Source organism: Diadema antillarum, unplaced genomic scaffold (assembly GCF_040938485.1).
Source record: "Diadema antillarum isolate AM-2024a unplaced genomic scaffold, OU_Dant_1.0 scf00000094, whole genome shotgun sequence".
Classification (NCBI taxonomy): domain Eukaryota; kingdom Metazoa; phylum Echinodermata; class Echinoidea; order Diadematoida; family Diadematidae; genus Diadema; species Diadema antillarum.
In genome coordinates this window covers 100435-114778 of record NW_027270983.1, presented here as the reverse complement: position 1 = coordinate 114778, position 14344 = coordinate 100435, and the positions used below count along the sequence as shown (strand labels likewise).

The following is a 14344-nucleotide window of genomic DNA, read 5'->3' as shown; positions in this document are numbered from 1 at the left end:
AAGACAGAAGACTATCAAAAAGAAGAATCATTTACCATCTTTACAGAATACACTTGGATGGAAATAAAGGTAATATGTAGTATTGCAGACAATGGTCATGTTCTAATTTCAAAACATGGGTAGACAAATGCAACACATAGTATCTAGTTTCCAACTAAATAGACATCTGCCCCTGAGCCAAATGGTAGATAGGGGTGTGATGCTTGGAAGAATATTATATGTTGCTATTTAATAGACACTGACTATAAGGGGTTGATAAGTTACCTGTCTGCTGCCCTCTGTGGCTAGTGCTTTCAAGAACCTCATTGGCCGAGAGAACTCTAGCGGAAATGAAGACATAGCAGATTGCAGAAGAGCAGCAAAGCCTCCCTCTATGTCCTGCAGAAACCAAAATACATGAGGCAAAGTTGAATATCACTAAGCCATAATCTTTTACTTGACCGTGACCCCTAATCACTGGCCTCAGACACATAAATGTTCAAACTATTCCAGAAAAATGTTCCACAGTAATTTTCATCTCCATGATCTCTGATTGAACTACGCAAAGAACACGCTCATTCAATATCAATTTCATAACAATTCACATTTTGACCAAAACTGTTGCCCTACATATTATTTATCTCAAAATTACAAGTGATTTATCTTTTGATACTATCATAAATACTACTCTTGTTCAAAGATTGGATTTCATTTTAAAGCATTTTTGATTTGTGGCCCCCCCCCCCAAAAAAAAAAAAAAAAAAAAAAAAAAATTAACATAACACACCTGGCCCTCACTCTTCTTATTAACAAACTTGGAGGCAATTTGACAAAAGATTTCCATGCTTCCTTGTAAGAGGTAACCTTTTCCTTAAAGGAAAAGGGTATACCAGGTTTCTGTGGCATCAACTCATATATGGGAACCTGGTATACCAGGTTCAGGTTTCCAAACTGTAGACAGAGTGTCTGCATTTGTGGCCTAAATTCATATTTGTGTCATGCTGACCAGAAAAATGACTTTGATTGAAAGATAAGAAAGATAAGAGTTTCTTCTATCAATTACAATGTACATTATATGTTCTTTTTCTGTATCAAAACTACATGTGTTTTGGTGTAATTTACTTTTTCCAACATAGTTGTGCACATTGTTTTGCAATAAAACCCGTATGAAGACATATGTTGCCCATTGGGGCTGATCTCACTATATTTTGACTTTCGCTGACCACATTCGGGTGCCCATATAGTGTATAACAAAGGAGTTTGTGAATCCATCAGTGCACGCTCTATTCATATCTCATGTCTGATTGATATTTCGCATTGTTTGATGGCACATGCAGTTAACCATGGAAAGTAAATATATCTACTGCTTGATTGCTTTCGCACGGGCCAACCTGTCTGTTCTTTGTACACAGGTAAAAAGAATCTCATTTAGGGGCATTGAAGGCTCTCGAAGAATTGCGGGAGGAACGGGTTACATGCCATCTACAAATAAAATGCTTTGAAAACAAGGACAGTGAGATCTTGGTAAGTTGTTCCCTATATACAGTACTGTACCATTCAAGACAAAGGGATATAGTGACCCTTTCCTGCCACATATCATATTTGAGAGTAGGGGAAGACAGACTTACGGTACTCCAAAATTCTCTGCACAGGTGTGGCTGTGACAGCAGCTGGCAGGAGAGAGCTAGAAGGTCCTGTGTGACCAAAAATACAAAACAAATTACCTGCTGAATAATACTAGGATCACAGCAGTAATGACAGGCACTCCTGTTTACCTACTCCCATTTACATCCTCCTCAGGGTATATTGGCCTTACTCTCATATCAATTTTTCTAGCTGATCAGTTTTTTTCATCATCTAATCTTTGTTGTTACCTACAGGTAAAACTTGATGCCGTTTCTTAAGGTCCTATGTCTGTCAATCATTTCATTCACCAAAAAAGCAGGACTCGGGATGATGGTCCTATAATACATTTGTTTTTCATATCAACAGGTTTCAATAGCTTCTCATTCTTTTTCCTCCTTTTGCACTTGCCAGGGGTTGTAATCACACAGTGATCTTCCCCTTTAAATGGAGAAAGAATTGCCACTGGATGATCCACAAATTTTGTGAATACCAGTACTTTCTCTTCACGTGCTCACATGGTGTATATTTTCTTCTCTGTAGAATGTGAACAAACAATTGCACCTAAAATTCTTTCATCAAGATTGTACTTACATGTATATCACAACATTGTTTGACTGTTTTCACATATGTATATCTCTTATCATTATGCTTTTCTATTTCACTGAACTGATATGAAATTAGCTAATCAATTTAATCACTGTGAAGCACAACCATTCCCATAGTAAGATGTATATCTTATGATATATCATTGGATACATAAGGCATGGCTCGACACTAACTTTTTTGTTTGGTGGCCCAATGGGGCCACCAAAATCCTACATTTCAAATTTTTGGTGGCCCGAGAGAAAAATTTGGTGTTCCGAAAAAAACAAAACAATAAAAAACATTAAAAGTCCTTTTTTTTTTTAATGAGTCAAATATTTAAGTTTTATGATAGTAAGAATTAGAAGTTGGACATATCTACTCATAAATAAACTTCAACAAACTTACAACACTCGCTCTCAGGCACTCATTCAGTCCTTTTCATCTATCCTTTAAACAAATTTAACTGCTAATTTCCAGCGCAAAAAGTTACGAATTTATTGACATACTTTAAAAAAAAAATTGGTGGCCCAAGGCGGGCCACCAAATTTGCCCTTTTTTAAAATTTGGTGGCCCCGGGCCACCGGGCCACCGTTAGTGTCGAGCCCTGCATAAGGACTGCTGCTTAATAGACAACTAAGCCAAGTTTATCACACTTGAGCTACAATGACATGGATTATTGCACAGTTTGTCTGAACTCATCTCCATAACACAGAAATAGGATCTGTGGCTGCACCTGGATTTGAAAGGGTTAAAAAGATTGACAACCACTCTACCCGCGATGTCTCACCTCTAAGCCTCCAAGGGTGTCTTCTTGAAAGACAGACAGAATGACAGACATCAGGGAGTAGACAACAGAGTGACAGGCCATGGTCACTTCCTGAAAGATGATCCCATCCCCACAATAACATCAATCATTAGTTTTACAGCAAAATATTTCCAAATCAAATAGTAAGCATAATATAAAGACAAGTAGAGAGCAAGGTTCCTAAATGTAACCTTTCTGACTCAGTGTGAAAAGTTTGTCAATAAATACCTCACAATATCCTTACTATTTACAGCTTACTTACACAATAAACTAAACATGGGAGAACTAAATGCACCAAACATGACTTCACAAAGTTTCTACTTGTTTGACTGAGAAAGTTTTTATCTTCTCAAGATGAGAATGATCCCCACCTATCAATTAGTTGAAAGGCAAGGACATAATTGAAAATTGGAGTCATTTCATGATGTGTAAATAAAATGTGATAACAGATCTGAACATATGTTGTTATGAACTGAAGAAAAACAATAACCCAAAACAAAGACTTCTCTGTTGAGGACCAAAAAGGCAAAAAATCTCTATAATAGAAGTCATGATATTCCAAAGGTGGTAAAATTTTGAAAACATTAGCATACAATTTCATACCATGTTCAAAATGGCTTGTATACATAAAAGCAAAACTGACAAGAAGAGAGGTGCAGACTGCATGAAAATTGTGCACAACATTAACGTTTTGAGAAAACGTGTAAAGCTACAGTGTAAATCTAATGACTTTTGATTTGAGTCCAATTTTGATGATATTGCTAACATTCAGTTCATCTGATTCAACTTTTTTCTATCAAAGTCAACTTGAGCACAGTGTGGAATTACACTTTAACCTGTTGAGGACGAGTCCCGAGTATACTCGGGCAGGTGTCAATGGGAAATGCGTGTCGTATCAAAATCAGTCCGTCCTCAACGAGTTAAATACTAACAACCAAGTATTTTATACTACATGTAAAATTCAAGACACAATCATACTGCCCATCTGGTATGTCTTAATGATTCTAGAATATGTGTTGTCACTCACAGATGTCTCATCAGGCAATGTCTCACACAGCCCGTACTTCAGGTACTTGAAAACATGTAGGCGCAGTGCTTGGTTTCCCAACCTCTTCACTAGATGCTGGTCCCTGCCAGGCCAGGCAATGGTTTGAAATACCATCCAGGCTAGGAGGATTGGTGCATGGCTGGTTGATTGGCCAAGTGACTGCACTGCACTGGAAAACTCCTATTGGAGGAAGCAGAACAAACCAAACATTCATGCAAAACCTAAAAATTACATGGGCATTTATCACAGGTTAAGGGAAGTTAATGAAAGGGGAAAGTACAGGTGACCTCTCTCAAATGCATCGCCTTTAACCCTATTCTAACTGGGGGGTCAAATTGACCCTCCCTCGACGTTTCGCGCCACAATTCCGCAATGCGCAAAGATTTTGCCGCGTCGTTTCACGACTTTTTTCATTGAAGTCTCCCGCAAATTTTGAGACCAAATTTGCGACGTCCGGGTACACCGTTCTGAAGTTACGTAATGTTTTGCATATGCATGTCAACCCAAAAACAGCTCAAATTCATGATATCGTGTGCAAATCCAATGCAAATTGTGTTTTTGGGTTAAATTGATATAAATTAGATTATTTCAACTTTTAACCATTGAAATTAATCAATTCTAGTGTAGATAAGCCTGAAAAAGTGCCTGCAACAAATTTTGGCGAAAAAACAATAGAAAACAAAAGGTCGAAGAAACAATAAAATACATAAGAAATTAACAAAACAATAAAAAACAAAAGAAATTGTTTTTGACTGCACTATTTTTTTACATGAAAATTGTTTGATATGTCTTGAGGAATTCTGACACAAATATCTAGCAATCCTTCAGTCTTTTTGACGTAGTTATAGGTGAAAATATGATTTCATGCACAAATTTGCATAATTAATTTATTGAAAATAGAAAGGAAACATTTTTCTATTGTATGACCATGCAATCTTGTAGTTGACATCTTGTAGTTGACATCGGTGGCTGAGATCTGAAGGGGGGGGGGGGTCAATTTGACCCCCCCCCCCCCCCCCCCCCCCCCCCCCCCCCCCCCCCCCCCCCCCCCCCCGTAAAAACTTGGTCTCAAATAGCCCAGTTAGAATAGGGTTTAGTAAGTGCATGTGTTTCTACTGTAAAACCAGAAATTTTCACATGCATGAAACTTTTGGGAGGAGCCAAGAATCACAAAAATAAAATGCATGCACAAGTTCTTGTCGTGCACAATGCCTTGAATCCCAGTAGCAATTTGAAAAAAGTTTCATGCCATGAAAAAGATAATCAGCTCCAATCTGCGACAGTTTCATGAGGTAATTCTTAAACCTGTGTTGCTCACTTGAGCCCTTGACTTCAGTGGGCTAAATTGAGCTGTGAACATTCTTTTTTTTTTTATTACAAAACATGCACAATTCACACACACAAAAAATTATATATGTCGTTGCTAGATCGTACTCTAACCAGTATAGGTATCACACACTTATTGATTAGAATTTCTTTATATGGAAAAAAAGGAAAGACACATCAACTTACCTTTGAAAGGTTTTTATTCATAACCAGTGGGTGATTTTCAATGCTACAAAGAAAGAATCAGACAAGAAAACATATCACATACCAGATTTCTGAATAATAAACATGAAGACTATTTCTTTTTCTTTTCTTTTACAGGAAGTCATTTGCACTTAACACTATCATGTCTTAAATAAAAACTTTAAGGCCAGATTGAGTGCATACAACAGCTACAAGATCAGGTTTCCCTATACTGTATACCTGAATTTAGTGAATGAAAAAAAAAAAATGAGTGAAACACTCGGTGAAGTTAAGGGAAATTGGATGCTATGCCCAGAAGTTATGGATTTCCAGGTTTGATTAATTCCAAATGCTGCCCTAACTAGATGGAATAACAATGTGATAAAACTTTTTTTTCTCTTCTTTCACAAAGAGCTCAGTAAATTTCATTTTGTAGCTCAACGAAGAAAAATAATCTCACAAGTTTTATGGTTGTTTCAGAGTGGATGATATATAGTGGAATGTAACATGCATTCTAAACACTGCCACTGAACAGGCAATGGCCAGGACTGTGTACCTGCTTTCATCTGTCACAGCCATCAAAGGAAAGAGATCCATACATTCCAACAAGATCACACAGCACAGGAACCTGTGAAGACACGACATGAGACGCCATAGCATATGTTGGGATAACTCTGTTCTAACAAAATAAAATTCATTCATGCCATGCAAGACATAGATTGTGTACTCAGTCATAGCATTGGCATTCTGTAGGCAGTGAATTGTAAATACAGTCAAACCTGTCTGTAGCAGCCACCCAAGGGAGACAAAAAAAGAGGCCATTGTAGACAGGTGGCTGCTGTAGACAGGTGGTTGCTATGGCAGGTTTGACTGTGTCATCTTTTTGTTCTTGATTCTTTGGAACTCAAGCTATAATTAACTGATATCGGAATGATGTATTCACATCAAATGAAAAAAAAAGAATTGAATTCTGTTTGTAACTTACAAATTTAGGATAGATAGTACAAAACTTCTATGCATAAGGATTTTAATAATTCTGTAATATTTTTAAATACTGACAAACTTGAAAGAAAAAGTGCACCATGCAGTAAAATAAATCATGCTTGCAAAGTTGCTAATTTTCTTGATGGAATTTTCAAGTAATTATACCTTTCTTATCCGGCACTTGTGTAAATGATGCGATACAAGAATGAGTTAAGCTTACTTAAGGTATATCCTAAAAGAATACAATGTTATGAATATGCATACATACACATTCATATATTCATAAGTTTGAGGAAACCCACACTGCAAGTTTATGGAAACATTATGGAAAGATTTTGGAAAGAAAAAAAAGATCATTGCACTTGAGAAACACAGCTAATTTTTCCATCCACCTAAATTTCAGCAGTGGGGCAGCCACACTGTTATTTATTTGTTTGTTTGTTTGTTTGTTTGTTTGTTTGTTTGTTTTAAGGATGGGCTGTAGGATAACACTATCTCCTCTCTGAAATTTCATCAACACACTTACTCAATTCTGCTTGTCAGTTTCTGTGCTATCTCCTCTGTGTCTAGCAGGTGCCTGTAAGGTTGTCTGGTCCCAAAGCCTTGTTGCTTTAGAGATTAAGAATAACACACATAAAAGATTTGTGAACTCACTGGCACAGGGCTAGATAGTGTAAAACATCTGCTTTCACTGATGCTATGACTCTAGCAATATATTGCTGACAAGAGGTTGTCTATCAGTAAACATACAAAGACATTAATCTGTCTTAAAATATCATATCTTGTGAACTTTCTGGTTCAAATTATGACATTTCCATGATTGGAGTCATAATCAAAATGGTACAAAAGGTGATTTCATTTCAGACATTATTCTTGCCTTTTTTCTTAATATAAATAATGCTCCATTGTCCAGTAACAAATAGGTTAATCTTGGAAGATTTTGTCATCATGAAACAGATCTTATGCACAGCACCAATACAATAACTATATCACTTTATTAATGCACATATACAAAGAAAACAAGAAAATGAATGAAATTTTTGAGTTTGCAAGGCCATACTAACAACAGAGAAATGCAATGACTATAATGAACACCATTGATATCAACAGACCTGGAAGAGCTTCATGACCTCTGACAGCTTCTCAGTCGGGGTTAGCGAAGCATGAAGGAAGAGTAGGATGATTCCTAGCAACTCACTCTGTGTAAGGGATAGAAAAGAACAATGGGACTTCTACAATACTCAACAAGTTAAATCAATTACATGTCATTTTAGGCAAACATACAATTACATATTTCTACAAGTAACCTCTATGCTGGAGGGATTTTCAATTTCTTTAGTTGATATCATATCAGCCATCTATTTATATGTTCAGTAAAGCACCTAGTTATGAGATTAAACAACTCTTAATTCAGCATTGATATCATAATCTACCTAATTTGTAAAATTATGTGTAACACAAGGCTTTTACATCATATTTTGAAACCATTCATACTATTCAATCTGAAACTTATACACTTCACACCCTCTTCCAAATGTTAATGATAAAAATTACAATGTCAATAAGTTACACATTTTCCATGGTTTCCCACAAATGTTTTAACCACATTGTAACATGTCAACTCCTACAATGCACCTTCACTTGATTCTTGGTGAATTTTGATTCAACTACAAATGTCGCTACAGTGACTGGTTATACCCCCGCCAAACAACATTTCATAAGCTTTGGTCAAAACGACATTTCATAAGCTTTGGTCAAAAAACTGAGGAAGTAGTTAAATCCGCAAGATCTTTCCTTGATCTTCTGCCATTAATATGCCGTTACCATGGCAACGTACTTTCGGGTACTGTCGAAAAATGCGTCTTGCACATCTACAACCAAAGGCACACATCTGTACCAAGTTTCATGGAAATTGGGCAAAAACTGAGGAAGTAGTTTGCAACACAAAATTTTCCATCATTTTGGCTCATAATATGTGAGCTGTTACCATGGCAACATACTTTTGTCACTGTCAAGAAATGTGTCATGCTGACCTATATCCTAAGACAAACATTCAATATGAATTCCATGAGAATTGGAAGAACACTGATGAAGCAGTTTTGCCATGAAGCATTTTGCCCTATATTTTACCAATAACATGCCGTTACCATGGCAATGCACTTTTTGCCACTGCGGAAATATGTGTCTTGCACATTAACATATTCAGATGAACATCTGTACCTAATTTCATAAAAATTGATCATAAACTGTGGGAGGAGTTCGCGACGCAAGATTTGTACGCATTTTTGCCCATAATATGCCGTTACCATGGCAACGTACTTTTGGGTACTGTCAAAAAATACGTCTTGCACATCTACAACCCAAGGCACACATCTGTGCCAAGTTTTATGGGAATCGGTTGAAAACTGAGGAAGTAGTTCGCGACGCAAGATTTGCAACGGACCGACCGCCCGCCCGACCGCCCGACCGACCGCCCGACCGCCCAACCGACCGTCCGCTGATTCCTATATACCCCCTTCAAACTTCGTTTGGCGGGGGTATAAATATAAACAGTCTTGTGTGGCCCTGCATCATCATGCAAATGTCGAAGGACATTCTTTTCAAATCTTGTAACTTCTAGTTGCAGAGATAATTTACCTGCTCTCGTAAGCTTTGAATGCACCATCGTATCCGTTGTCTCTCAGTCTGTGTGAAAACAAGAATGAAGAGATATGGTACAACTCTTTGATTTGATTTTGTTCAGTTTCAAAGCAAAATTTTCATTATGATTAATTGACATGAGTCTCATAAGCTCTGATTCAATGATAGAAGTAGTACACTTTGTGATTAACACAAAAGGTACTTCAGAAAATGATTGAACTACATGTCTTCAGATGACTCAAACACGTAATCAAGCAATCTATCACTCTAATTCTTTTAAAAGTCCCAAAATATGCCAGAAGAAAATTCCCTTGAGAAGCACATTATTCCCAGTGTTGATAGAAAATATCATAATTCTTAAGACAATAATATAAACACCACGGGTTAAGAAGCAACAAATATAAAAAATGTACTAATACTACTTCATATGACATGATAACAAAGGGAGATACTTAAAATCAGGTGTAATACCTAACCCTTGCTGTTGTGAGTAAAATGTTATGAAAGCATACCAAATTGAATCTCAATCACCCTCTCATGTGTAATATACAGCAGAGTGCATGGTATATCAAGTGATCCTCCCAACTGAAGTGTACACTGTATGTTTACATATACGAATGTGTAGTTTCTTTGAAAAAATACACCTATAATTCTACACATACACTATGATATCACATTATATCTTGCCCACTGCACCAGAGATATTACCACACACACACACACACACAAAATAATCATCACAATGTAAGCTTTAGCTTGAATATGCAAAGAAAATTCATAACAGCCTGAAACGCAAGAGTGTATAGGCTGCTGAACCTCTCTCACATGACTGCATGATAACAGGTTTGAAACATTACAGCTAGTGCTATGTTGCTTGATCTGAAAGTAAAAACATGAATGGATGATTAACACACCATCAGGGGACCTGCTGTCTCCTTAGATGGTGCCAAGGTGCCAAATCTGTCTTCATACTGGGCTACAAGTTTCTTAAACAGTCCACTGCTCTGCAAGTCTTCAACAAACTCAGCATACTGCACCTGAAAAAGATGATTGCAAGCTTCAGAACTTAACATACATAAAATCTACTCTACATTCAAAGGAGTACAAATCAGGCTCGGGTATAAAGGATTGTAACATATGTAATGCTTTACAAGAATGAAAATCATTGATGGCATGGCCCCATAATTGCTACAGTTTGTAATTTGATACATTGTGACTCCTGACATCCCAATGTTTAAGTGGTTGGTAATAGTCAATTCTAATAATAGGGGCCCACTAAATGGCCATAAAATAGGTTGACATCACCAATAATGAATGTCTATAGACATTTGTATCTTTAAGTGTTTTATTTAAGATGCATACATGTATAGCAAACTATTTCCATTATCACTCACACAGAAAGAAAACAAGGAAAAGTAGAAATTACGCGGTGCGTAATATATGTCCCCGCCGGAAGTAGCATTTTGTAGCAAAATGTGCAATATAGGTAAAAAATCAAGGTCAAAGGTCAAAGAAGTCAAAGGTCAAAATTTTGTGTAAAAGTTTTGAAGCCCTCACCTAGTGCCATCACATAAAGCAAACGGAATCAAAATCGGGTTAGAAATGGCGAAGGAGTAGCATTTTGTAGCCAATGTACAATACAGGTCAAAAATCAAGGTCAAAGGTCAAAGAAGGCAAAGGTCAAAATTCTGTGTAGAAGTTTTGAAGCCCTCACCTAGTGCCATCACATAAAGCAAACGGAATCGAAATCGGGTTAGAAATGGCGAAGGAGTAGCATTTTGTAGCAAAATGTACAATATAGGTAAAAAATCAAGGTCAAAGGTCAAAGAAGGCAAAGGTCAAAATTCTGTGTAGAAGTTTTGAAGCCCTCACCTAGTGCCATCACATAAAGCAAACGGAATCAAAATCGGGTTAGAAATGGCGAAGGAGTAGCATTTTGTAGCAAAATGTGCAATATAGGTCAAAAATCAAGGTCAAAGGTCAAAGAAGTCAAAGGTCAAAATTCTGTGTAGAAGTTTTGAAGCCCTCACCTAGTGCCATCATATAAAGCAAACGGAATCGAAATCGGGTTAGAAATGGCGAAGGAGTAGCATTTTGTAGCAAAATGTACAATATAGGTCAAAGGTCAAGGTCAAAGGTCACGACTGAAATTCTGTGTAGAAGTTTCAAAGCTCCCATGTAGTGCTATCATATAAAGCAAACAGAATCAAATTTGGCTCATAAATGACAGAGAAGTAGCAAATTGAAGATTTTGATCACACACGGACGCACACACGGACACACGGACGGACGGACGGACGGACACACGGACGGACGGACACACGGACACACACACGTACGGAGCCCGTTTCATAGTCCCCTGCTCGAACTCGTTCGGCGGGGACAAAAACTGAACAGAAATAGTCATGAAGTTGTCATTTACACACATTAAATTGGCTGTCCACTTAATTGCTATTTTGAAAAGAAAACATACGCAAATACTGTATACGCCGAATATTTCACGAGGTTTTCATTTTCGCGAATTTCGCGAGTCAGGTGCTATTCGCAAAATTAAAGACACGCGAAAATATTGACTCTGATCTCGATGTGGATGTGACGTACGCATGTACATTTCTTGGTTTAGTACAGGACTCCATGATCGCGAATTTAACCACTCGCGAAATCGTTGGGGATTCCCGATTTGCGAAAATTAAGACTCGCGAAATACTGAGTATATGGCGTATACAGTATCATGATGGGAAAAACAGATAATTGTTATCTAAAATCAACTAAAACAATATTATGTAACATCAAACTCCAGTGTAACTACATATTTCGTTAAAAAAAAGAACACTTGTACACTTGTATGACTTTTTTGGATGAAATATTCAGCTGCACTCAGACATGAATGAATAAAGTTCAAAGACATTTTCTGTCTTTATGCCTTACAATTCAAATTTTCATTTCACTACTCGAACAGAAAACATTTGATACATTCTTGTAGTGGGTAGAGTTGTAGAATCAACATTATTCTGCATGGAATAATTCCCACAAGAAAATTTCAGCTGAATAAGTTGGTGTTACATCTGATCTTTACCTGGTATGGATGGTCTTCATCTTGCCAAAAGTTAGCTAAGTGCTTGACACACTGCAGTAGGTGGAGCCTGTCAGCATGGTAGAAGTCCCAAACCTTTGCAACCACAAGGAAGATATTTCATTTTATTTCCAAGTACAAACTATGTATAACACAATTACTACAGAAATGATAGTGTTATTTTAGAGTACCTATTATTTCAGACTATTGTGTTTTGCTGTCTATGCTAGACATTACTGAAAAGCAACTGATGTAGGTTGCTCCTTATTTTGTGCATTGTCAAATTTGTGCACATATGTGAATGTATTGCGTGTATCTTTCATCTTCTATTCATTATTCTCATGCTTGTTTATTCATTTTGCTGTTCAGAAAAGGGAAAACTGCTGGTACCTTTATACGACCATGGATGTTACCCACGCATTTCAAAGAGAATCCTAAAATCAGCAAATAATACCTCTGGTGAAAGCTGAGAACATACTAGACGTGAGCATTGTATTTCTGTAGGCCTATTCAGGCACAAAAAATAAATAAATGAAAGAGAATGTTAACCCTCACTCTGAAAACCCACCTCAGCGCTTCGTGGTGGAGTATTGCAGTCATCAATATACTGACTCATTGTATTAACTTAGCTCAATCACTTCTGGTTCTAGAGAAAATCTTTAAAGATTCCTTACTTGGGGGAGAGTTGGGCCCTGTGGGGCCCCCAGATGGGACATGGTGCCCATTTGATTGAAATGAGATTCAATCCCCTAGGGATGCTACATTGTACCTGCCAAGTTTGGTGAAAATTCATCATGGCATTTTCAAGAAAAAGCTGAAAATGTACAATTTGGGCCCCATAAGGACCCCTCCCCACCCCCCCCCCCCCCCTGGGTCTCAAGGGGGGGGGGGGGGGGGGGGCACCCCTGATCCTGCCATGAACAAACTTGAAACTACAGTTATCAATGTATTAACTCATAGCATTAACTTAGCTCTATCACTTCTGGTTCTAGAGAAGAAGATTTTTTAAAGATTCCTTAATTTTGGGGGGTGTGGGCTCCTCTGGGGGCCCCCCAGGTGGGGCATGGTGCCCATTTGAACAAATTGAGATCCTCCCCCCCCCCCCCCCCCCCCTCCTAAGGAAGCTACCTCCCAAGTTTGGTTACAATCAGTCATGGGGTTCTCAAGAAGAAGATGAAAATGTAAAAAGTTTACGCACGACGCACGACGCACGACGCACGACGGACGAAGAGCGATCGCAATAGCTCACTTGAGCCTTTGGCTCAGGTGAGCTAAAAAGAATAAAATTTCACAACCACATCAGTTCTTGAACAGTCAATATGAATATGTACAGTATGTGCAAATGAGTGAGTTGATGGTGTCATCACCTCACAATCTGCTGTATAGTTTGTACACAAAATCTTCAAATTTCTAATTCATTTGTTCAAGCACAATAATGCCTTAGTCTCAAATCCTAATATACCTATCTCGAAGTTATTCAGCCAAGAGCAACATTATGTTTTACACTAATATAACAGAAAAATTCATCTTTGTCAGTTTTTTGCCCACAATTAAGAGAAAATTATGAGGTGAAAACATAATCAGTGCACTTATTTGTACCATCTTGCAAAAATTGCAAACCTTAAAGTTTCATAACTTCCCTAATTTTTATCTGATTCTTATCAAATTTTTACTGACGTGCTAACGAAATTTTACTCTTACTTTTCATACTAACTTTGAATGGGCTTGGAGTTCCCCTTAAGCTTTGTCACCAGCCATAACTTTTCAATACTGGAATAAACTCTGTTTTTAATACTGGCATCACACAAAATATTTTACAGAAAATATGCTGTATAATCTCTTATCATGAGACTATTAAAATATATATCATCCTGCCAACAAGTTATGCTGGTATCAATTTTCCATAGTGTTCAAGAGTTTTCAATAAAATATGACAGACAATGACGTGAGAAAGAAATTCCCTTCTCTTGACTGACCTATGTCTTTGTATTTAAATGAGTGATCTTTCTCAAGGTGAAACTTGATAGTTATCGTACATCTGGAGTCAGTGAATAGATGCATATCGAAATTTTGACCTTGAGATTACTGGTATACC

The 14344-nt window shown here is 37.4% G+C and overlaps 1 protein-coding gene across 1 annotated transcript in view; it reads right to left on the bottom strand.

Moving 5' to 3' along the window:
- LOC139718397 (nucleoporin NUP188-like) overlaps positions 1-14344 on the bottom strand; it is a 67400-nt gene that overhangs the window by 31662 nt on the left and 21394 nt on the right. The window contains exons 7-17 of the mRNA XM_071629869.1: positions 12253-12345; positions 10091-10213; positions 9174-9221; positions 7649-7735; positions 7063-7145; positions 6109-6180; positions 5556-5598; positions 4023-4223; positions 2978-3067; positions 1608-1673; positions 265-378 (exon numbers count right to left, since the gene is read on the bottom strand). Of these exons, the coding sequence (XP_071485970.1) occupies positions 265-378; positions 1608-1673; positions 2978-3067; positions 4023-4223; positions 5556-5598; positions 6109-6180; positions 7063-7145; positions 7649-7735; positions 9174-9221; positions 10091-10213; positions 12253-12345 (1020 nt within the window). The remainder of the gene's footprint in view (positions 1-264; positions 379-1607; positions 1674-2977; positions 3068-4022; positions 4224-5555; positions 5599-6108; positions 6181-7062; positions 7146-7648; positions 7736-9173; positions 9222-10090; positions 10214-12252; positions 12346-14344) is intronic.